The sequence below is a fragment of the Salmo salar genome, chromosome 16 (genome assembly GCF_965601325.2).
Source record: "Salmo salar chromosome 16, fSalSal1, whole genome shotgun sequence".
NCBI classification, from domain to species: domain Eukaryota; kingdom Metazoa; phylum Chordata; class Actinopteri; order Salmoniformes; family Salmonidae; genus Salmo; species Salmo salar.
The window spans coordinates 12,447,801-12,473,010 of record NC_138306.1 but is presented as its reverse complement, the minus strand read 5'-3'; the positions used below and the strand labels follow the sequence as shown (position 1 = coordinate 12,473,010).

General features: G+C 44.2%; 1 protein-coding gene across 5 annotated transcripts; it reads right to left on the bottom strand.

The window, feature by feature from the left end:
* Nucleotides 1–607: 607 nt before the first annotated feature.
* Nucleotides 608–24,873, bottom strand: ampd3 (adenosine monophosphate deaminase 3). Of its 5 annotated transcripts, none has more exons than XM_045696658.2 (15): nucleotides 24,619–24,873; nucleotides 16,878–17,103; nucleotides 16,460–16,652; nucleotides 16,096–16,261; nucleotides 15,662–15,881; nucleotides 15,431–15,560; nucleotides 15,086–15,280; nucleotides 14,625–14,756; nucleotides 14,371–14,534; nucleotides 12,126–12,252; nucleotides 7,133–7,296; nucleotides 4,795–4,915; nucleotides 2,455–2,628; nucleotides 2,075–2,185; nucleotides 608–1,804 (listed from the first exon to the last, which is right to left on the bottom strand). In XM_045696658.2, exons 2-15 carry the CDS (start codon nucleotides 17,096–17,098, stop codon nucleotides 1,628–1,630), a joined length of 2,295 nt encoding a protein of 764 aa, XP_045552614.1. In that variant the 5' UTR covers nucleotides 17,099–17,103; nucleotides 24,619–24,873; the 3' UTR covers nucleotides 608–1,627. The 5 variants fall into 5 exon arrangements, with proteins under 5 accessions (XP_045552614.1, XP_045552613.1, XP_045552611.1 ...); XM_045696657.2 differs by having other exon boundaries at nucleotides 16,878–17,100; XM_045696655.2 differs by lacking the exon at nucleotides 24,619–24,873 and adding an exon at nucleotides 23,254–23,702.
* Between the last annotated feature and the right edge of the window lie 337 nt (nucleotides 24,874–25,210).

The following is a 25,210-nucleotide window of genomic DNA, read 5'->3' as shown; positions in this document are numbered from 1 at the left end:
ATCAGCACAGAAAGCACTGAGCTAGGCTGAAACACCTGCATTTTGGAGCTGCCTTACTCAATAAATCAAAAAAGAGACCATGTTTGTATTCCTTATATTAAGCAAGCCAGACTGCACAATATGTACGTATTGCCAGGGGCACACTCCAACACTCAGACATAATTTACAAACAAAGCATTTGTGTTTAGTGAGTCCGCCAGATCAGAGGCAGTAGGGATGACCAGGGATGTTCTCTTAATAAGTGTGTGAATTGAACCAAAATGTAACTTTTGGATGTCAGGGAGAATGTATGGAGTGAAAAGAAAATGATTTTCTTTAGGAATGTAGTGGAGTAAAAATAGTCAAAAATATCTATAGTAAAGTACAGTATACCCCAAAAACCGACGTAAGTAGTACTTTAAAGTATTTTTACTTAAGTACTTTACAACACTGATTAAATAAACCAATACCATTGGCTAATAAAAAAGTTCACATTTTGCACATATATGTATTTTGTGTATTTTGTCTTCTATTATATTAAAAGACAACTTATTGTGATTGCCAGTCTCATATTTGACCAACTGTGTTTCAGGTGCATGTGTTACAGTTTGCTTCTGTTTGTGTGAAATATTGTAAGTAACTCTTTATTGTCATATAAAAACATACATTTCCTCTATCGCATCATGCACAGTACAGTTGAGTGACATTTATGCTGCATTGAGACAAGGGTGAAAGTTTCCCAATTTTGTAATATTCGGCACATGATATTAGTTTACCTTTTGAAGTGCTTTTTGTGGACCATCTCTACAGCAGTGATATAATGACCACATCAGAGGAGCATTCAAAATGGTGGAAGGGGCTCCGTAGCAAACCTCTCTTCACAAACTTGTATAATAAAAAACACCACACCCTCAGAGACAGTTACAACAGAGATACAGACCTCGAAAACAATGCATCAAAATGTATGGCTATCCTTTACATGCGAGTCCCTTTACCTGACATAATAATATCCCTCCTACCACTAGGTACTGTATTTCAAATAGAAAGGCCAGAATAACACAACGACCGGTGTGCTCTCGGATTGGCTTTCAATCTGGTGTGAGAGCTCCTGTATTGGCACAGTTGGTAGTACTTATTGAACAGGACATGGGAACTATGGCAGTGTATAAGCAGTGTCCCTCTGGATCTCATGTTCAACTACAAACAGGGTTTTCGTGGTAGGGATGAAGTTCTACTTTATCAAACACCATATGGAAAAAGGCATGCAGACAAAAGAAAACAAGAATCAATAGGGTAATGTTGATTTGCCTAGTGTGGTGCTGTTAGCGTGGCTTGATTTGGTGTGGCTTACACGGTACAGTCTCATTCATTTAGCATGGTGTCTTATTCTCTCAGTATTACCGTAGCGCAGTAACAGTACAGTATTTGGCTGTGGTCTAGAGCTGAAGTGGAGAGAGACCAGAGGTCACTCTAACCCTTTTCAACACTACTGTCCCAACTCAAACCATACTGTGCTGCCACAGATACTTTTAACATTGACCTTTCCAACACTGTCCCAGCAGCTACTGTGTGGTAAATGTGTAACCAGGCAAGCGCAGTACAGCTCCGCCTGGCTCGGTAGTGTGAAAAGGGTCTCTTTGTGCGGTGGTCACTCGACCTGTGTGCTGCTGGCCTCTGTCTTCACAGCCTCCACCAGGAAGCTGAGCTCATTGCACAGGGTCTCGTGGCGGTAGGCCATGCGGATCTGAGCCACATTGGTCCGTCTAATGTCATTCCCGTCAGGCCCGTCCTGCAGGTAGTTGGCCCCCAGGAAGTGCTTCTTTTCCTGGCAGGATTAAAGGGGGATACAGGATACGTGTCACTAAATACGTGTCACTTCGGTGACACAGCACTGGGACACGCTCAGGAGCTACATGAGGAGGTGGTCGGGGATGGCTACAGAAATCACTTGTGAGGTGACGTCCTGGTGAGTTCTCCTAAGCTGTCGGCATGAGCTTATAGAGGCTGAAAGCATCTGTCACTGTCAGCAGGCACTACTAGTGTAACGCTACAATTTACCAAGCAGTTCTATTTACCAAGTATTGATTTACTGTACCTGATGAGACAGACCACTCTGCAGCACACTGTTCCTGGCGATTTCACATGTGTCACAGGTGCTTAGCTTCCACAGCTGGGCCGCAATGGCATACTCCTCCATCAAGGCCTCCTGCAGCATGGACAAACAGACAGGGGAGAGGGGAGTTTCCCCAAAGCTTCTTTGCTAACATGCTACTTTATTTCACGCACAGAAGATTAACCATCAAACATTGATTTTGCAATTGTTACTCTCTGGTAGGTGTGCGGCTGGGTTGTGTAGATATAATTATTATGGGGATAGTTTCATCTTGCCTTCTGGTAGGCTAGTTGTCATTTCTGCCACGTTGCTTACACCAATCCAATCCTTACAGATCTACAGAAGTTCCCAGTGGCTCTGACCTTGGTGTAGTGGAACTGCATGGGGTCGTCGGTAGACAGGGACACACACAGGCCCTTCTGGAGGAACTCCTTGAGAGGGTTCTTGGAGTACTCCAGGAACAGGCTGTTGTTGCTTAGAGGAGACATGGCGATGGGGACCTGGGCCAGGTAGTACAGGTACTGCAACACAGGACTCTGAGAAGGGAGAGATGGAAAGATGTCAACACTCCTTTTGGCCTGGCCGTGAGCCATGGGTAGTGGGGAGGGTGGGGTTGTTGGGGCGAGTGTGACAGCTAGGAGGGGACTCAGGTGGGATCTGGGGAAAGGATGGATGGGATGGGATGGGAGGGTCAGCTGTATGGGGACCTGGGATCATGGGAGGAGGGAGAGAAAGAGGTTCTTATGGTCTTCCACAACTTTTTACATTTATCACAGATTGCCATGTTTAAATTGTACCATTTGCAACTTTAGAAAATGTACCAAACTGTGTCATTGTATATTCTACTGCTGTTTCTCATGATTGGTATACAAAAAAAATGTAACACCAAGTTCCAGGGAAGCTTTCCCAATCTTCAGTCATTGATTGTGCAATTCTAGGTCTTCTTTGTCTGATCCACCCTTAACATAACAGTATGATAAAGACTTCAATAGATGTAACATGTCCAAGTTGCAAATATTCAATGTAGTCTATTCAAAGTTAGCAAAAACACGAAGATCTGTTTACAAAGGTAGACAGGTGGTTTTTACTGTATTCGTTCCCACTTAGCTAAAAATAAGCTGCTGATTTGTCATGTATGTCATCCCAGTGCCTTTGAAGTGAACATGGTGGAGCTGTGTTGGCAAATGAAAAGTGTCCATTTGACACAAAGAAGCTGATGAAATGTGGAATGATTCAGTTCTCAGTAAGTGGGTGCTCTTGACTTTTCTGGTAAAAAAAAAAAGTTTCTGTGGAAAACAACCAATGAGAGGAAATTTGGCAGTTTTGGAGATTTCAAATACACTATATATACAAAAGTATGTGGACACCCCTTCAAATTTGTGGATTCGGCTATTTCAGCCACACCCGTTGTTGACAGGTGTATAAAATCGAGCACACAACCATGCAATCTCCATAGACAAACATTGGCAGTAGAATGGCCTTACGGAAGAGCTCCGTGACATTCAAAGTGGCACCGTCATAGGATGCCACCTTTCCAACAAGTCAATTCCTCAAATTTCTGCCCTGCTAGAGCTGCCCCGGTCAACTGTAAGTGCTGTTATTTTGAAGTGGAAATGTCTAGGAGCGACAACGGCTCAGCCACGAAGTGGTATGCCACACAAGCTCTCAGAATGGGACAGCTGAAGTGTGTACTCGTAAAAATCATCTGTCTTCGGTTGCAACACTCACTACCGAGTTCCAAACTGCCTCTGGAAGCAACGTCAGCACAAGAACTGTTTGTCGGGAGCTTCATGAAATGGGTTTCCATGGCCGAGCAGCCGAACACAAGCCTAAGATTACCATGCGCAATGCCAAGCGTCGACTGGAGTGGTGTAAAGCTCGCTGCCATTGGACTCTGGAGCAGTGGAAATTAGTTCTCTGGAGTGATGAATCACGCTTCACCATCTGGCAGTCCCAGAGACAAATCTGGGTTTGCCAGGAGAACACTACCTACCCCAATGCATAGTGCCAACTGTAAAGTTTGGTGGAGGAGGAATAATGGTCTGGGGCTGTTTATCATGGTTCAGGCTCCTTAGTTCCAGTGAAGGGAAATCTTAACGCTATAGCATATAGTGACATTAAGACGATTCTTTGCTTCCAACTTTGTGGCAACAGTTTGGGGAAGGCCCTTTCCTGTTTCAGCATGACAATGACACCGTGTACAAAGCGAGGTCCATACAGAAATGGTTTGTCAAGATCGGCGTGGAAGAATTTGACTGGCCTGCACAGCGCCTTGACCTCAACCCCATTGGACACCTTTGGAACACCGACTGCGAGCCAGGCTTAATCACCCAAAATCAGTGCTCGACCTCACTAACGCTCTTGTGGATGAATGGAAGCAAGTCCCTGCAGCAAAGTTCCAACATCTAGTGGAAAGCCTTCCCAGAAGAGTGGAGGCCGTTATAGCAGCGAAGGGGGGACCAACTCCATATTAATGCCCATGATTTTGGAATGAGATATTCGACGAGCAGGTGTCCACATACTTTCGGTCGTGTAGATTAGACAGTAGGGAAAAACTTCCATTCCCACTGAAAGGTGATTTACGAGCTGTGTGGCTCAGTACAGCTTTCAAAGATTATAATTCCTGTTACATGTAATCCGTTACTACCCAACCCAGGGCATGTCATAGGTAATGATTAGGTGTCAGAGTTGAGGTTTTGGACCTTCTTCAGGTTGAGACCGTGGGAGATGTTGTCGGCCGTGAGGAAGGCAGAGACCAGGTGGGTGATAGAGCCAGCCTCGCCACAGTGGGGCCGGAACTGGAAGGTGTTGAGGCCTCGTTCCCTGAGGGAAAACAAAGAATGACGCATTACATAAATACACATTTCTGTAGCAGTTGGACAAATAAAGTACAGTGGCAAGAAAAAGTATGTGAACCCTTTGGAATTACCTAGATTTCTGCACAAATTGGTCAAAACATTTGATCTGATCTTCATCTAAGTCACAACAATAGACAAACACAGTCTTCTTAATCTAATAACTCAAACAATTATACGTTTTCATGTCTTTATTGAACACACTGTGTAAACATTCACAATGGAAGGTGGGAAAAGTGTGATCTCTTGGATTTAATAACTGGTTGACCCTGCCTTTGGCAACAATAACTTCAACCAAACATTTTCTGTAGTTGCGGATCAGACCTGCACTTTCCTCTTTCCAAAACTGTTTCAGTACAGCAATATTCTTGGGATGTCTGGTGTGAAGCGCTCTCTTGAGGTCATACCACAGCATCTCAATCAGGTTGAGGTCAGGACTCGGACTCCAGAAGGTGTATTTTCTTCTGTTGAAGCCATTCTGTTGTTGATTTACTTCTGTGTTTTGGGTCGTTGTCCTATTGCATCACCCAACTTCTGCTGTGCTTCAATTGGCGGACAGATAGCCTAACATTCTCCTGCAAAATGTCTTGATAAACTTGGGGATTAATATTTCCATCAGTGATAGCAAGCTGTCCATGCCCTGAGGCAGGAAAGCAGCCCCAAACCATGATGCTCCCTTCACCATACTTTATAGTTGGGATGAGGTTTTGATGTTGATGTACTGCACCTTTTTTTTTCTCCACACATAGTGTTGTGTTCCTTCCAAACAACTCAACTTTAGTTTAATTTGTCTACAGAATATTTTGCCAGTAGCGCTATGGAACATCCAGGTGCTCTTTTGCGAACTTCAGACGTGCAGCAATGTTTTTTTTGGACAGAAGTGTCCTTTTGTGGTGTCATCCCATGAACACAATTATTGTTTAGTGTTTTACGATATCGTAGACTCGTCAACAGAGATGTTAGCATGTTCCAGAGATTTCTGAAAGTCCTTAGCTGACACTAGGATCCTTCTTAACTGTCACGCCCTGATCTGTTTCACCTGTCCTTGTGCTTGTCTCCACCCCCTCCAGGTGTCGCTGTTCTTCCCAATTATCCCCATACCTGTGTTCTCTGTCTGTTTGTTGTCAGTTCGTCTTATTATTTCAAGCTATCCAGCGTTTTTCCTGTCAGCTCCTATTGTTTCCCAGCCTCTCTTTCCTCATCCTCCTGGTTGTTGACCTTTGCATGTCCTGAGCCTGTACCCACCCGCCTGACCTCTCTGCCTGACCCTGCGCCTGTCTGCCGTCCTGTACCGTTGCGCCACCTCTGGATTACTGAACTCTGCCTGTCCCTGACCCTGAGTCCACCTGCCGTCCTGTACCTTTGCCTTACCCTGGATCTTCAACCCCTACCTGCCTTGACCTGTCTTTGCCTGCCCCTGTTGCTACAATAAACATTGTTACTTCGACAGTCTGCATCTGGGTCTTACCTTGATTCCTGATATTAACCTCATTGAGCATTCTGCGCTGTGTTCTTGCAGTCATCTTTGCAGGACGGCCACTCCTAAGGAGAGTAGCAACAGTGCTGAACTTTCTCAATTTATTGACAATTTGTCTTACCGTGGACTGATGAACATCAAGGCTTTTAGAGATACTTTTGTAACCCTTTCAGCTTTATGCAAGTCAACAATTCTTAATCTTAGGTCTTCTGAGATCTCTTTTGTTCGAGGCATGGTTCGCATCAGGTAAAGCTTCTTGTGAATAGCAAACCCAAATTTTGTGAGAGTTTTATATAGGGCAAGGCAGCTCTAACCAACATCTCCAATCTTGTCTCATTGATTGGACTCCAGGTTAGCTGATTCCTGACTCCAATTAGCTTTTGGAGAAGTCATAAGCCTAGGAGTTCAAATACTTTTTCCAACCTACACTGTGAATGTTTACATTATCTATTCAATATAGACAAGAAAAATACAATAATTTGTGTATTATTAGTTTAAGCACACTGTGTTTGTCTATTGTTGTGACTTAGATGAAGATCAGATCAAGTTGTATGACCAATTTATGCAGAAATCCAGGTCATACTTTTTCTTGCCACTGTATGTATTGTATATTGCGAGTCTACCTTTAATCATAGCAGTAGGCTACACATAGGAATAACATGAGTACAGTACATGTTCCTGACAACCTGGTCAAGAGCAGTGACTTACTTCCTCAGGTTGTTGAGGACCATGATGTTGGCGTACATGTGGAAGAGGTAGTAACTGTAGGGGGGGTTTTCGCATGAGGTCCACTCCTCAGGTTTGGGGCTCTTGTAAGAGAACATGTGGTCACTGTGCTTGGACTCATCATCCACGCTGTCGAACCCGGTCACCTACAGGACAGGAGGTGTGGATCTGAGCAGGTGCCATAGCTGATGCACTGTAACCATTTTGGCACTAAATTGCTGCAATACATGATGCTTAACCCAGGAGTGTGCTACACGTTGGTGGTGGTAGAAGTCGTGAGTTACTCTCATACAATGTAAAATGCTTTGAGACCCAGAGGGAAGTACTACTGTATGAATGCAATACAATACCAACATTTTATTATTAGGAGGAATATATATATATACATGTATATGTGTGAATGTATACATATACAGTGAGGGAAAAAAGTATTTGATCCCCTGCTGATTTAGTACGTTTGCCCACTGACAAAGAAATGATCAGTCTATAATTTTAATGGTAGGTTTATTTGAACAGTGAGAGACAGAATAATAACAAAAAATCCAGAAATACCCATGTCAAAAATGTTATAAAATGATTTGCATTTTAATGAGGGAAATAAGTATTTGACCCCTCTGCAAAACATGACTTAGTACTTGGTGGCAAAACCCTTGTTGGCAATCACAGAGGTCAGACGTTTCTTGTAGTTGGCCACCAGGTTTGCACACATCTCAGGAGGGATTTTGTCCCACTCCTCTTTGCAGATCTTCTCCAAGTCATTAAGGTTTCGAGGCTGACGTTTGGCAACTCGAACCTTCAGCTCCCTCCACAGATTTTCTATGGGATTAAGGTCTGGAGACTGGCTAGGTCACTCCAGGACCTTAATGTGCTTCTTCTCGAGCCACTCCTTTGTTGCCTTGGCCGTGTGTTTTGGGTCATTGTCATGCTGGAATACCCATCCACGACCCATTTTCAATGCCCTGGCTGAGGGAAGGATGTTCTCACCCAAGATTTGACGGTACATGGCCACGTCCATCATCCCTTTGATGCGGTGAAGTTGTCCTGTCCCCTTAGCAGAAAAACATCCCCAAAGCATAATGTTTCCACCTCCATGTTTGACGGTGGGGATGGTGTTCTTGGGGTCATAGGCAGCATTCCTCCTCCTCCAAACACGGCGAGTTGAGTTGATGCCAAAGAGCTCCATTTTGGTCTCATCTGACCACAACACTTTCACCCAGTTGTCCTCTGAATCATTCAGATGTTCATTGGCAAACTTCAGACGGGCATGTATATGTGCTTTCTTGAGCAGGGGGACCTTGCAGGCGCTGCAGGATTTCAGTCCTTCACGGCGTAGTGTGTTACCAATTGTTTTCTTGGTGACTATGGTCCCAGCTGCCTTGAGATCATTGACAAGATCCTCCCGTGTAGTTCTGGGCTGATTCCTCACCATTCTCATGATCATTGCAACTCCATGAAGTGAGATCTTGCATGGAGCCCCAGGCCGAGGGAGATTGACAGTTCTTTTGTGTTTCTTCCATTTGCGAATAATCGCACCAACTGTTGTCACCTTCTCACCAAGCTGCTTGGCGATGGTCTTGTAGCCCATTCCAGCCTTGTGTAGGTCTACAATCTTGTCCCTGACATCCTTGGAGAGCTCTTTGGTCTTGGCCATGGTGGAGAGTTTGGAATCTGATTGATTGCTTCTGTGGACAGGTGTCTTTTATACAGGTAACAAACTGAGATTAGGAGCACTCCCTTTAAGAGTGTGCTCCTAATCTCAGCTCGTTACCTGTATAAAAGACACCTGGGAGCCAGAAATCTTTCTGATTTGAGAGGGGGTCAAATACTTATTTCCTCATTAAAATGCAAATCAATTTATAACATTTTTGACATGTGTTTTTCTGGATTTTTTGGTTGTTATTCTGTCTCTCACTGTTCAAATAAACCTACCATTAAAATTATAGACTGATCATTTCGTTGTCAGTGGGCAAACGTACAAAATCAGCAGGGGATCAAATACTTTTTTTCCCTCACTGTATGTCGCTAATGAGCTAAACTGTAGCATTAGCAATGTCTTTCAAAAGGAGACAACTCAGAAATGCAGAAATTCTGGAGATTTAAAAAAATATATGATGCGCTGTGTGTGTGTATATATATATATAAATAGACACACAGTGAAGTCGGAATTTTACATACACTTAGGTTGGAGTTGCTAAAACTAGTTTTTCAACGACTCCACAAATTTCTTATTAACAAACTATAGTTTTGGCAAGTCAGTTAGGACATCTACTTTGTGCATGACACAAGCCATTTTTCCAACAATTGTTTACAGACAGATTATTTCACTTATAATTCACTGTATCACAATTCCAGTGGGTCAGAAGCTTACATACACTAACTTGACTGTGCCTTTAAACAGCTTGGAAAATTCCAGAAAATGATGTCATGGCTTTAGAAGCTTCTTATAGGCTAATTGACATCATTTGCCCATCTAGGCCCTCTCCTATTCTCGCTATACACCAAGTCACTTGGCTCTGTCATATCCTCACATGGTCTCTCCTATCATTGCTATGCAGACGACACACAATTAATCTTCTCCTTTCCCCCTCCTGATAACCAGGCGGCGAATCGCATCTCTGCATGTCTGTCAGACATATCATTGTGGATGACGGATCACCAGCTCAAGCTGAACCTCGGCAAGACGGAGCTGCTCTTCCTCCTGGGGAAGGACTGCCCGTTCCATGATCTCGCCATCACGGTTGACAACTCCCTTGTGTCCTCCTCCCAGAGTGCTAAGAACCTTGGCGTGATCCTGGACAACACCCTGTCGTTCTCCACTAACATCAAGGGGCGGTGACCCGATCCTGTAGGTTCATGCTCTACAACATTCGCAGAGTACGACCCTGCCTCACACAGGAAGCGGCGCAGGTCCTAATCCAGGCACTTGTCATCTCCCGCCTGGATTACTGCAACTCGCTGTTGGCTGGGCTCCCTGCCTGTGCCATTAAACCCCTACAACTCATCCAGAACGCCGCAGCCCGTCTGGTGTTCAACCTTCCCAAGTTCTCTCACGTCACCCCGCTCCTCCGCTCTCTCCACTGGCTTCCAGTTGAAGCTCGCATCCGCTACAAGACCATGGTGATTGCCTACGGAGCTGTGAAGGGAACGGCACCTCCATACCTTCAGGCTCTGATCAGGCCCTACACCCAAACAAGGGCACTGCGTTCATCCACCACTGGCCTGCTGGCCCCCCTACCTCTGAGGAAGCACAGTTCCCGCTCAGCCCAGTCAAAACTGTTCGCTGCTCTGGCACCCCAATGGTGGAACAAGCTCCCTCACGACGCCAGGACAGCGGAGTCAATCACCACCTTCCGGAGACACCTGAAACCCCACCTCTTTAAGGAATACCTAGGATAGGATAAAGTAATCCTTCTAACCCCCCCCCCCCCCCCCCCCCTTAAAAGATTTAGATGCACTATTGTAAAGTGGTTGTTCCACTGGATATCATAAGGTGAATGCACCATTTTGTAAGTCGCTCTGGATAAGAGCGTCTGCTAAATGACTTAAATGTAAATGTAAATGTAAATTTGAGTCAATTGGAGGTGTACCTGTGGATGTATATCAAGGCCTACCTTCCAACTCAGTGTCTCTTTGCTTGACATCATGGGAAAATCAAAAGAAATCAGCCAAGACCTCAGAAAAAAATTGTAGACATCCACAAGTCTGGTTGATCCACGGGAGCAATTTCCAAATGCCTGAAGGTACCACGTTCATTTGTACAAATAATTGTACGCAAGTATAAACACCATGGGACCACGCAGCCGTCATGCCGCTCAGGAAGGAGACACGTTCTGTCTCCTAGAGATGAACGTACTTTTGTGCAAAAAGTGCAAATCAATCCCAGAACAACAGCAAAGGACCTTGTGAAGATGCTGGAGGAAACAGGTACAACATTATCTATATCCACAGTAAAACGAGTCCTATATCGACATAACCTGAAATGCCGCTCAGCAAGGAAGAAGCCACTGCTCCAAAGCTGCAATAAAAAAGCCAGACCGGTTTGCAATGGCACATGGGGACAAAGATCGCACTTTTTGGAGAAATGTCCTTTGGTCTGATGAAACAAAAATAGAACTGTTTAGCCATAATGGCCATCGTTATGTTTGGAGGAAAAAGAGGGATGCTTGCAAGCTGAAGAACACCATCCCAACCGTGAAGCACGGGGGTGGCAGCATCATGTTGTGGAGGTGCTTTGCTGCAGGAGGGACTGGTGTACTTCACATAATAGATGGCATCATGAGGAGGAAAATTATGTGGATATATTGAAGCAACATCTCAAGACATCAGTCAAGAAGTTAAAGCTTGGTTGCAAATGGGTCTTTCAAATGGACAATGACCCCAAGCATACTTCCAAAGTTGTGGCAATGGCTTAAGGGCAACAATGTCAAGGTATTGGAGTGGCCATCACAAAGCCCTGATCTCAATCCTATAGAAACTTTGTGGGCAGAACTGAAAAAGTGTGTGAGCAAGGAGGCCTATAAACCTGACTAAGTTACACCAGCTCTGTCAGGAGGAATGGGCCAAAATTCACCCAACTTATTGTGGGAAGCTTGTGGAAGGCTACCCAAAACATTTGACCCAAGTTAAACTATTTAAAGGCAATGCTACCAAATACTAATTGAGTGTATGGAAACTTCTGACCCACTGGGAATATGAGGAAAGAAATAAAAGCTGAAATAAATCATTCTCTCTACTATTATTCTGACATTTCACATTCTTAAAATAAAGTGGTGATCCTAACTGACCTAAGACAGTGAATTTTTACTAGGATTAAATGTCAGGAATTGTGAAACTGAGTTTAAATGTATTTGGCTAAGGTGTATGTAAACTTCCGACTTCAACTGTATGTATGTGTGTGTAGTTATTTCACAATTTCTGACTTGGAAAATCAGTCTGATAAAGTTGAGCTATTCCACTGTGTGTTGTAAATACTCACGTATTTCAAGAAAACGTGTATCTCCTTGTTCTTTTGTGGATTGACTGTAGCCTCGAACAGTGGGAGGAAAATATTCTCCAGCAGCTTGGCGAAGTTCTGTACTATCTTCTTCGACCTGAAAATGTCACTGCAAGACAAAATGTTACATTTGTGAAACATATCTTTAGATGGACTGATGTGATTTGCTTGATCACTATAAGACTGATGGTGGATTCAGTTCAATTATTTGTTGATTAATAATAATGCTGACAACAGCCTTTCTTTGTTAAAGTTGCAGCACCATTCCTACTACCCTTTGTGTGACTTATACACTCATAGAAAAAATGGTTATTCGGCTGTCCCCATAGGAGCACCCTTTTTGGATCCAGGTAGAACCCTTTTTGGATCCAGGTAGAACCCTTTTGGGTTCAATATAGAACCCTCTGTGGAAAGGGTTCTTCATAGAACTCAAAACGTTTCTACCTGGAACCAAACGGGTTCTACCTGGAACCAAAAATGGTTCTTCAAAGGGTTCTACTATGGGTACAGCCCAAGAACCCTTTTAGGTTCTGGGAATCAATTGCTTCTAAATTAAATAACAACCAGTAAAAGGGACCATAACCTTGGTTGACAATGTAACGTCCTAAACTCAACAAAAAATGAAACGTCCATTTTTCAGGACCCTGTCTTTCAAAGATAATTCGTAAAAATCCAAATAACTTCACAGATCTTCATTGTAAAGGGTTTAAACACTGTTTCCCGTGCTTGTTCAATGAACCATAAACAATTAATGAACATGCACCTGTGGAACGGTCGTTAAGACACTAACAACTTACAGACGGTAGGCAATTAAGGTCACAGTTAGGATAACTTAGTACACTAAAGAGGCCTTTCTATTGACTCTGAAAAACACCAAAAGAAAGATCCCCAGGGTCCCTGCTCATCTGTGTGAACGTGCCTGAGGCATGAGGACTGCAGATGTGGCCAGGGCAATAAATTGCAATGTCCGTACTGTGAGATGCCTAAGACAGTGCTATAGGAAGACAGGAAGGACAGCTGATTGTCCTCACAGTGGCAGACCACGTGTAACAACACCTGCACAGGATCGGTACATCTGAACATCACACCTGCGGGACAGGTACAGGATGGCAACAACAACTGCCCGAGTTACACCAGGAACACACAATCCCTCCATCAGTGTTCAGACTGTCCGCAATAGGCTGAGAGAGGCTGGACTGAGGGCTTGTAGGCCTGTTGTAAGGCAGGTCCTCACCAGACATCACCGGCAATGACGTCGCCTATGGCCAAAAACCCACCGTCGCTGGACCAGACAGGACTGGCAAAAAATGCTCCTCACTGACAAGTAGCGGTTTTGTTTCACCAGGGGTGATGGTAGGATTCTCGTTTATCGTCAAAGGAATGAGCGTTACACTGAGGCCTGTACTCTGGAGCGGGATTGATTTGGAGGTAGAGGATCCGTCATGGTCTGAGCTTGTTGTCTTAGCAGGCAATCTCAAAGCTGTGCGTTACAGGGAAGACATCCTCCTCCCTCATGTGGTACCCTTTCTGCAGGCTCATCCTGACATGACCCTCCAGCATGAACACTGACATTCCTGTCTTGCAGGAAATCACGCACAGCCATACCACTCGTTCTGTGCGTGATTTTCTGCAAGACAGGAATGTCAGTGTTCTGCCATGGCCAGCAAAGAGCCCGGATCTCAATCCCATTGAGCACGTATGGGACCTGTTGGATCGGAGGGTGAGGGCTAGGGCCATTCCCCCCCAGAAATGTCCGGGAACTTGCAAGTGACTTGGTGGAAGAGTGGGGTAACATTTCACAGCAAGAACTGGCAAATCTGGTGCAGTCCACGAGGGGGAGATGTATTGCAGTACTTAATGCAGCTGGTGGCCTCACCAGATACTGACTGTTACTTTTGATTTTGACCCCCCGTTTGTTCAGGGACACATTATTCCATTTCTGTTAGTCACATGTCTGTGGTACTTGTTAAGTTTGTGTCTCAGTTGTTGAATCTTGTTATGTTCATACACATATCTACACATGTTAAGTTTGCTGAAAATAAACACAGTTGACAGTGAGAGGACGTTTCTTTATTTGCTGAGTTTATTTCCATTGCCATGGAACACTTACAACTAGTGTAGTTTTACAAAGACCGTTATGGTTGAAGCATTTTTGTACCACTAGCCTAGAGATCAGCATTGAGAGCAGCATTCCCTTATCTTCCCCTCTTCTACCTGTGGCACTTACTAGATCCTGGGCACCTGGATGATCCAGCGCATGTTGGGGGAGTGAACCTTGTGCTGGATGAACCATGAGGCCAGGCTCTCCCACTCATCAGGGGAGCGGCCGTAGATGGACATACGGGGCTCTGCATGCTGGTATTTACTCTCCTCCAGCTCATGAGCCACTTCCTGTTATAGAGGAAGAGGAAAGGAATTACAGTATGTTAGAGATTCCCATGATAGTGGAGTTGTGATATTGAGCTTAAGTTGATGCTATACCTTGATGATGCGTGCAAAGTATTCCCCTTTTATGTAGTTGTCTGTTTTTAGGTAAATCTCTCGGAGTTCGCTTGCTCCCACAGGGTTGTACTTGGAGTTGAACTTATCAAAGCGGTGGAATGTTTGCCTTCCCTAAGAGAGTACACATTTATAATTTATTACATGTTTTTGTCAATAACAGCAGTTTAGCACCACTATCATTGTGATCCTCAAACACACTATTGGCAAGTTACATGGAACCTACAGCAGAACTGCAATTGTTTAAAGACATACTTCTGAATATTCATGATGCATTATAATGGTGTTATGAACTGCTTATGAACAGTTTAATCGTCATGCAGAATAGGTTATTAAATGTATTAAAAATCTTGATGTAACCTATAAACTGTAATAACCTAAATACTATCCAACAATATTATTTCAAGCATTGGAGCATCTAAGAGTTTCTGGAACATTCTTACAGCGTGTACATCCAGCGAGTCCACAGTGAGGTCATAGGGGTCCATGGCCAGGGTGTCAAACACCTGTTTCAAGGTGATCATCTGGCCCCCCTTCTCCAGCACCACGCGATCTGCCTCGGTCTTGTAGGTGGTCTGGATGAACTTCAGCAGGTGCTTCTGGTTCATGCAAGCGGCTGCGTGGATGTGAGTGTCTACCTGTATTCGTGAGGAGGCATAAGCCGACATATTTTGTCAGCTTGTTCTAAAGCACAGCTTGAGTCAGTGAGATGTCATTTATGACCATGTAATCATGGGAGTTTCAACCCTTGTATTTGCAATCCATCTTATACTTTATGCGTCACCAACCTTCCTGACGTTATAGAAGTCTCTGTGAGGTACACCTTTCAGCTCCTTCAGCTCAGCCATCTCATTCAGCATCTCGTGCAGATAGAACTTGGAGGCCACGAAGTTCAGTCGTCTGTGGCAGTAGGTTTTCCTGGAATGACAATTAGATGATATTAGAAACACCATAATAGAGGGGGTCATTGGGAATTGGGCAACAGTGTGAGGTGGTGATGTCGGTGGTGGGGTGCTCACGTGGGCCCGTCTACGATCATGGCGAGGACATGGCTCAGGTCTATGGCGAAGGTCTCCAAGTCGGGGTAGGGCAGGCTGTGGGGCTGCTGCTGCTTCAGGGCCTCTGCATCGTCATACACGTACACGATGCCGTCCTTCATCTGCAGCGAGTAGTTCAGGTCGTCAGGGATGCCCTCCGTAGTGTACGGGTCCTCCCCCTCGCGAGGGCAGGGGCACATATCTGCAGAGGACAGGATTAAATAAGTGACCAGAGGGAAGAGAGGAGAGAGGTGAAAGGAAACGACCAAAGAAGAGGCTGAGAACGAGTGTCTCAAAGTGGAGTTACTTTTATAAAGCTTGAGCTCAGAAATAATCAAAGAAAAGCTGTTTCTAAGACTCTTAGCCCCAAAGCTGGTATGTGGTTGATGCTGAATGTGTATAGTGTGATTCTCTACCTGGCAAGATCTCGTCCTCCACGTTCCACTTCTGGTTCTCAGCACTGCGAAGGAACTGGGCGGTGGTTCTGGGGAAGCGGTGGTAGGCCAGCCTGGAGTACTTCTCCCTGATGAACAGGGCCTTCATCAATGTCTTGGCTGCCTGCTCATAGTCCTCCACTGTGATCTGGGAAAAATGCATGTTGACAGGCCATTATAGGCAGTACACTGTCATTAGAAATGGCAACTCCTAGAAGTATTGTTTCCAAACTAGCTCTTGCCTTGGTATAATTTTTTGGGGGGGTCATTGTATGAAGGATATGACATGATTTGTGATGTGATTCAATGAGATTATATAAATATATTATTTTATGATGACGCTTACCCCTGCACAATAATCTCCGCTGATGGTGACCCTCTGGAACTCTGGGGAGTTCTCTGGGATACTGGGGCAAACAGGGGCGCCAGGGAAGAGCAGAGGGGTGACTACAGACATAGCCCACTCTGGATTGATGTTGAGGGAACTGGGGAACTGCTGAGATACCAACTGGGAACGCTTCATCTTAAAATTCTTCTTCCTGGAGAGACCAACATCATACAAGTGGATAAGTAGACATTCCGGACCCTAGTCTCCTTTTTAAATCAATGTCATTTAAGTCACTTTGGGAAAATAATCCTCCCTGAAAATGTCTACATTTGAAGTTCAGTTCATTTCAGTGACTTGACATGAACTGAAATACTTTGAAATTGACTCCCAAAGTCCCTGACCTATTAGACCCATTAGTTTATATGTGCCCTCTGACCTCTTGGTGCTTTCCTCAGAGTACTGCTCGGCGATCTCCTTGAGCATTTCCATCTCCCGGTCCTGGTGCAGGCCAATGGGGCAGTCCTCAGGCACGGTGTACATGGACAGGGCATCCTTGGTGTCCTCCTCCTTCAGCACCGAGGCGTACACCTTCTCTGCCAGCAGACGCACCGACTCATCCACCTCGCTCAGCGAGATCTTGGGGAACTGACGCGGCATCTCTACTGAAACAGAGGAACACAGGTTTAAAGCACATAGTGAAATTGTCCTTAGAATTGAGTTATAAAATGACTTATAGAGTACCAGTCAAAAGTTTGGACACACCTACTCATTCCAGAGTTTTTTTCTTTATTTTTACTATTTTCTACATTGTAGAATAATAGTGAAGACATCAAAACTATGAAATAACACATATGGAATCATGTAGTAACCAAAAAAGTGTTAAACATATTCTTCAAAGTAGAAACCCTTTGCCTTGATGACAACTTTGCACACTCTTGGCTTTCTCTCAACCAGCTTCATGAGGTAGTCACCTGGAATGCAATTCAATGAACAGGTGTGCCTTGTTAATTTGTGGAATATATTTCCTTCTTAATGCATTTGAGTCAATCAGTTGTGTTGTGACAAGGTAGGGGTGGTATACAAAAGATAACCTTATTTGGTAAAAGACCAATCCATATATGCAAAGAGAAATGACAGTCCATCATTACTTTAAGACATTAAGGTCAGTCATTCCTGAAGATGTCAAGAACTTTGAAAGTTTCTTCAAGTGCAGCCGCAAAAACCATCAAGCGCTATGATGATGAGGACCACCACAGGAAGGAATACCCAGAGGTATAAGTTCATTAGAGTTAACGGCACCTCAGAAATTGCATCCCGAACAAATGCTTCACAGAGTTCAAGTACCAGACACATCTCAACATCAACTGTTCAGAGGAGACTGCGTGAATCAGGCCTTCATCGTCAAATTACTGCAAAGAAACCATTACAAAAGGACACCAATAGGAAGAGACTTGCTTGGGCCAAGAAATGGACATTAGACTGGTGGAAATCTGTCCTTTGGTCTGATGAGTCCAAATTTGAGATTTTTTGTTCCAACTGCTGTGTTTTTGTGAGACGCAGAGTATGTGAACGGATGATCTCCACATGTGTGGGTCCCCCCTTGAAGGATGGAGGAGGTGTGATGATGTGGGGGAGCTTTGCTGGTGACACTGTCGGTGATTTATTTAGAATTCAAGGCACACTTAACCAGCATGGCTACCACAGCATTCTGCAGCAATACAACATCCCATCTGGTTTGCGCTTAGTAGGACTATCATTGGTTTTCAACAGGACAATGACCCAACACACCTCCAGGCTGTGTAAGGGCTATTTGACCAAGAAGGAGAGTGATGGACAGCTGCATCAGATGACCTGGCTTCCACAATCACCCGACCTCAACCCAATTGAGATGGTTTGGGATGAGTTGGACCGTAGAGTGAAGGAAAAGCAGCCAACAAGTGCTCAGCATATGTGGGAACTCCTTCAAGACTGTTGGAAAAGCATTCCAGGTGAAGCTGGTTGAGAGAATGCCAAGAGTGTGCAAAGCTGTCATCAAGGCAAAGGGTGGCTACTTTGAAGAATCTAAAATCTATTTTGATTTGTTTAACCCTTTTTTGGTTACTACATGATTCCATATGTGTTATGTCATACAGTTTTGATGTCTTCACCATTATTCTACAATGTAGAAAATAGTAAAAAAAGAAAGAAAGAAAAACCCTTGAATAAGTAGGTGTGTCCAAACTTTTGACTGGTTCTGTAAATGACTTATAAATGAAGGCTGTTGGTATGATTAGTATATTGTCTATGATGAAATACTACTGCTGTTAGGGAAAATAAAATATTATCTTGACAGAGGCAGTAAATACAAGCACAACAGGTTGAATCTGAGAGCATGGTGTAATGGGAACACGTGTTTGCAACACCTCAGCTTAAATCACTGCAGTAAACATGTCCTTGAGTGTCCTTGTCTCCTGTTTCTACGTGCCTTCATTTGCTGTCAAAGTCATAATCATGTTACAGTAAACAGAACTGTTCACCAAAAAGGGCACGTTACAGAGACTGCATCACTTTTGACCTCCTGGATCAGAGGTCAGTCACTGAGCATGAAAAGGAAAATCGTTCACCCACCCAGCCTCTCTGTCTCTAATTATCTGTCTCAGTGACTCTGTACATTTTGTTTGTAAAGCATTTTCGACTGTGATCCAGACAAAATGGCCTTGATAATGTGTTGAGTATGCATATCAAATCAAATACAAGTGTAAAGAGACGTGTAATACATACTGTAGTAGGATATGTCACAGTTCATGGGATAGCATGAGCTCATGGCTGATCATGTAAATATTGTTACTGCACAGGATGCAAAAAAAAAAGGTTTTTAAAATTTGTGACCATATCAGGCGACTGCCTCCCCCCTCCTCCCCCCCAAAAGTTTATAAATTATTCCTTTCTTCTACAGAATTGCCCATAGGCTTGGTTCAGGGTAGATCTGGTTACTGTGGTGTTTGTTTCTGCCTGGCAGTTTCACAAAACCACTGTTATGCAACAAACACGGTTTCGTTCACGTCTTTCAGTTCCATTGTCTGTTTCTGTGTTGTAGCACAAAACCAACTCTATTCACATTAAATGAGACAGAATATTTCCAGTCAGACCAAGCGGACAGAGATAATGAGGGGTTAACAATCTTGAGGTCCATTTCTACTGTAAAAGGCAAAGACAACCCAGAGTGTTTGTTGTTTTAGTATTCAGTTATTTGCAGACTATATTACTCTTGGTTCCCAGGACCTTTTTTGTAATGTTTATTTGTGTAGCCCTCAAGCCTTACAATAATAACTGATTCTGCTGATTCACGTAGCTCAGCCATTTTGGAGTGACACAGACCTTTGGTTGCTATCCACCTCCCAGTCTATGATGTTTGCTGTGTTCTTATTGTATTGACCATGTCTCCACGTGTGACTATTAATACTAGTGCCACTATTAGGGTAGCATCTGTGGCTGAGTGGGTCAGTTGGCCAGTTCACCAGTCAGACATCACGGATACTGTGTAGAACAACAAGCCACCCTATCAAATGAGTGCTTCGCTGTTGACTCTCTTTCACCAAATGTTGACGTGGAACTCAAGCCATCTAAGATCTTTCAACAACCCCAGTGCCTTAAAATAGGCCTACAATGCTTTGGAACATTTCCCCCCTGGTTGGAACATTTCCAGCCTGTTCCTCGTCCAGCGTCTCACGGAAGGCCGCATTTCCGACGAGTCTTCCCAACACATGCGTACTGTTCCAACAGCTGGGCCGTCTCATCAACAGCTGGGCCGTCTCATCAAATGAAATGTTATTTATCTCATGCACTGAATCCAACTGGTGTAGACTTTACAGTTAAATACGTGTTTACGAACCTTTCCCAACGATGCAGAGTACAAGTACCAGATCAATGTGCAGAGATACTTGAGGTAGAGTGCATTTGGAAACTATTCAGACCCCTTGACTTATTCCACATCTTGTTACATTACAGCCTTATTATAAAATATATAAAATTGTTTTTTACATCGTCAATCTACACACAATACACCATAATGACAAAGCAAAAATAGGTTTCTAGAAATGTTTGCACATTTATTACAAATAAAAAACAGAAAACTCACATTTACATAAGTATTCAGACCCTTTACTCAGTACTTTGTTGAAGCACCTTTGGCAGCAATTACAGTCTCGAGTCTTCTTGGGTATGAATCTACAAGCTTAGCACACCTGTATTTGGGGAGTTTCTCCCATTCTTCTCGGCAGATCCTCTCAAGCTCTGTCAGGTTGGATGGGGAGCATCTCTGCACAGCTATTTTCAGGTCTCTCCGGAGATGTTTGATCGGGTTCAAGTCTGGGCTCTGGCTCGGCCGCTCCTGGACATTCAGAGACTTGTCCCGAAGCCACTCCTGCGTTGTCTTGGTTGTGCACTTAGGATCATTATCCTGTTGGAACGTGAACCTTCGCCCCAGTCTGATGTCCTGAGCGCTCTGGAGCAGGTTTTCGTAAAGGATCTCTCTGTACTTTCCTCTGTTCATCTTTCCCTCGTTCCTGACTAGTCTCCCAGTCCCTGCCGCTGAAAAAAATCCCCACAGCATGATGCTGCCACCACCATGCTTCACAGTAGGGATGGTGCTAGGTTTCCTCCAGACGTGACTCTTGGCATTCAGGCCAAAGAGTTCAATGTTGGTTTCATCAGACCAGAGATTCTTGTGTCCTTTAGGTGCCTTCCAAGCTGTCTGTCTTGTGCCTTTTGCTGAGTAGTGGCTTCTGTCTGGCCACTCTACCATAAAGGCCTGATTGGTGGTGTGCTGCAGAGATGTGTTCTCCCATCTCCACCGAGGAACTCTGGAGCCCTGTCAGAGTGACCATCTGGTTCTTGGTCACCTCCCTGACCAAGGCCCTTCTTCCCTGATTGCTCAGTTTGGCTGAGTTTGACTGGGCGGCCAAGTCTTGGTGGTTCCAAAATTCTTCCATTTAAGAATGATGGAGGCCACTGTGTTCTTGTAGAAACATCTCAAGGATGATCAATGGAAGCAGGATGCACCTGAGCTCAATTTTGAGTCTCATAGCAAAGGGTCTGAATACTTATGTAAATAAGGTATTTCTGTTTTTTGTTTGTTTTTACATTTACAAAAAAGTCTATAAACCTGTTTTGCTTCGTCATTATGGGGTATTGTGTGTAGATTGATGAGGGGATTTAAAAAAATAATCAATTTTAGAATAAGCTGTAATGTAACAAAATGTGAAATAAAGTCAAGGGGTCTGAATACTTTCCTGTATGTACATGAAGGCAGGGTAAAGTGACTAGGCATCAGGTTAGATAATAATAAGGTATTTGAGGTAGATATGTACATGAAGGCAGGGTAAAGTGACTAGACATCAGGATAGATAATAATAAGGTATTTGAGGTAGATATGTACATGAAGGCAGGGTAAAGTGACTAGGCATCAGGATAGATAATAATAAGGTATTTGAGGTAGATATGTACATGAAGGCAGGGTAAAGTGACTAGGCATCAGGATAGATAATAATAAGGTATTTGAGGTAGATATGTACATGAAGGCAGGGTAAAGTGACTAGGCATCAGGATAGATAATAATAAGGTATTTGAGGTAGATATGTACATGAAGGCAGGGTAAAGTGACTAGACATCAGGATAGATAATAATAAGGTATTTGAGGTAGATATGTACATGAAGGCAGGGTAAAGTGACTAGGCATCAGGATAGATAATAATAAGGTATTTGAGGTAGATATGTACATGAAGGCAGGGTAAAGTGACTAGGCATCAGGATAGATAATAATAAGGTATTTGAGGTAGATATGTACATGAAGGCAGGGTAAAGTGACTAGGCATCAGGATAGATAATAATAAGAGTAAAATGAAGAACAGAGTAGCAGCAGCAAATGCGTGCGTGCGTGCGTATATAGTGTTTGAATGTGTGAGGGATTTGTGTAGGAGTGACTGTGTGAGTGAGTGTGTGTATATAAAGTCTAGTGAGTGTGCATAGAGTCAGTGCAGCTAATTGACTATTTAGCAGTCTGGCTGTTTAGCAGCCTTATGGCTTGGGGATAGAAGCTGTCTCGGAGCCTGTTGGTCCGAGAGCCGACGCTCCGTTACCGTTTGCCCTACGATAGCAGAGTGAAAAGTCTATGACTTGGGTGGCTGGAGTCTTTGGCCATTTCTGACACCGCTCTCGACCCGCTCCACAACAGCCCCGTCGATGTGGATGGGGGCGTGCTCTTCCCTCTTTTTCCTATAGTCCACGATCAGCTCATTGGTCTCCTTGACGATGAGGGAGAGGTTGTTGTCCCGGCACCACACTGCTATGTTTCTGACCTCCTCCTTAGAGTCAAATTCAGCAGCGTCGGTGATCATGGAACCCCACCCGACCCATACGCTGTCTATGGCAGCCTGACGCATATACATACAACACAGTCAACAACAGTGTATATGGGGACAATATCATTTACTGAGTGATTTAGTTGTTGACTTTGTGTCCGTGTGGCAGGTGAGTGCCTCTATACACCATCACACACAATCCAAACACATGACATCATCAAACTGGCGACTCATCCTAACTTATTGTAATTTCCTCTGAAAATGCCCCTTTTTTCAGCATTTGCCTATTGTCAACTAGCTGTGCTTCATCACAGTATTTCCTTGCACACAGGAAGTGCTCTATCCAGTAGATCCTGACCCTCAGAGTGCCCCAAGCCATAGAAATTCAATGACCCCTGCCATTCACACCACGCCCATTGTCATCATCACAACACAACGGGATGGTCAGTAGCTAGCTTTATCTCTCACTCTTACCTTCTGCAGTGATCCGGGCCATGCCTGGCTCTCTGGCTCTGAGTGATGAGTCTCTATTCCCCAATAGTGACTCTCTCTGTCTCTCTTGTGAATCTCTTTGTATCACTCTGTTGATCACTACTGTGACGCAGGAGGGGCTTCCTGTGGTGACTCTCTCAGTCTCTCTTGTGAATCTCTTTGTATCACTCTGTTGGTCACTACTGTGATGCAGGAGGGGTTCCCTGTTGTGTCTCTCTCTGTCTCTGTTTTGACAGCCTCTCTGTCTCTTCGGTGTGATTCGGTTGCTTTATCTCTTTCTGTGTGTCTTTCTCAGGATTCGCTCAGTTGTTTATCAGCCCTGGTCTCTGTATGAGGCAGCAGCTGGTTGTTTCTGAGTATCCTTTCCCTCTCTATTTTTGGAGGCTGGGAGTGTCATGGCGACCCGACCCGCTAATCCAAGTTGTGTATGTCACAACTGGTTCTCAGCGAGGCAGTGACTCAGCATTCACTGAGAGATGGGGGAACCTAATGTCCTCCTGATCCCTCCACCCACCATACACTGTAACAGTTGTAAGGAGAACAGGAGAGCAGAGTACTTCATTCTTGCTTAAATAGATCATTAGTGGCAGGAGGCAACCTCTTTGCCTTTGATTTTCTAGTCATGTCTTTGAGGGAGGCAAGCAAGACGCTCTGCTAAACAGCAAAGGTAAAAAAATCTGCTTGTCTGCACCAGCTGGCTCTTCTTAAAGCCAGGCCTGGAACTGGGCCATTGCAGCCTGCCAGGAGCATAGCAACCACGCCCTGCACTGTGGTGAACAGACAACTGAGCTTTACCAGGTTTCCATAATCCATAACAGGACCAAGAATACAAGTACCTGATAGAACAGAATGTGCTGTGGGCACTAGAGCTTATGGTAATTTATGGAACACTCTGTCCCTGAAACATTGTGTCACACTGAATGAAACACAGTGAAGGACACACAATGTTGTAGTAAAATGCACACATTCCCAATCCCATGCTTTGATAGACCTTGACGTAGGACACCAGGCATAGAGTACTGAATCCGATTTGCAGTGAGTGGCCTCCTTTACCCTTACTATACGCTGGGTGTCAACAGTCACATGTGCCCCTAAGCATTTACAGAAACAACAAACATAATGTAATTCAATAGTAGTATGCTGACACACCAGGGTGAGAAATGCCTGGAGCTATTTGTGCGGTGTAGTAAATCCCAATCACTGGTCCAGTGACAGGGAATGGAAAGTGTCAGGAACAAGTCAGATTATAAACACAGTTAGAGGGTAGTAAAAAAAGATGTCATTTGTCTCCAATGAAAACGTGCAACCCCCCCCCAAAGTACGTACAGACACAGGCCTGCTACTTACCCCAAAGTGTAACAAAGCTGAGAAGGTGGTAGATATATTGTCTTGGTGCGTTGTTTATTTGTTCAGTGTTGTGTCCTGACGCTACAGAACGAGACGAGTGGAGTGAGTGTGTGGTGCTCTCAGCAGACTACTTGTATTTATTTAACTTTTGAATGGCTGAGCTGCGTCTCCCTGGCCTCTCCTATATTCGCATGGAAACAATTGGAGGAAACCTGACTCCGCCTCGGAAAGCGTTGCTGCTGTACCTGCCCATCCCGCAGAGACTTGTGTGTGTGCCAGTCCTATCCTATCCTGTCCCAGTCCCAAAACCTCCACTTCCCCATCTCTCACTCCCACTCAGAGCCACACACAACCACATCCGCTCTCCAGACTATTGCTTGACTAATTATGGCATTGGAATTGTATTACATAACATCTCTTATGAAGGATTGTGACATTTTTGCAATATATTCAGTACTCTGGTAATACGATACTCCAATTCTTAACTCATATGAGAAGAAATCACACTTTTTGACAGTGACGCATAGAAACACACATAGGAACATGGATTCGCATAGATTTATTTAGGCTTAGCGTAGAAGTGAGCTCTGTA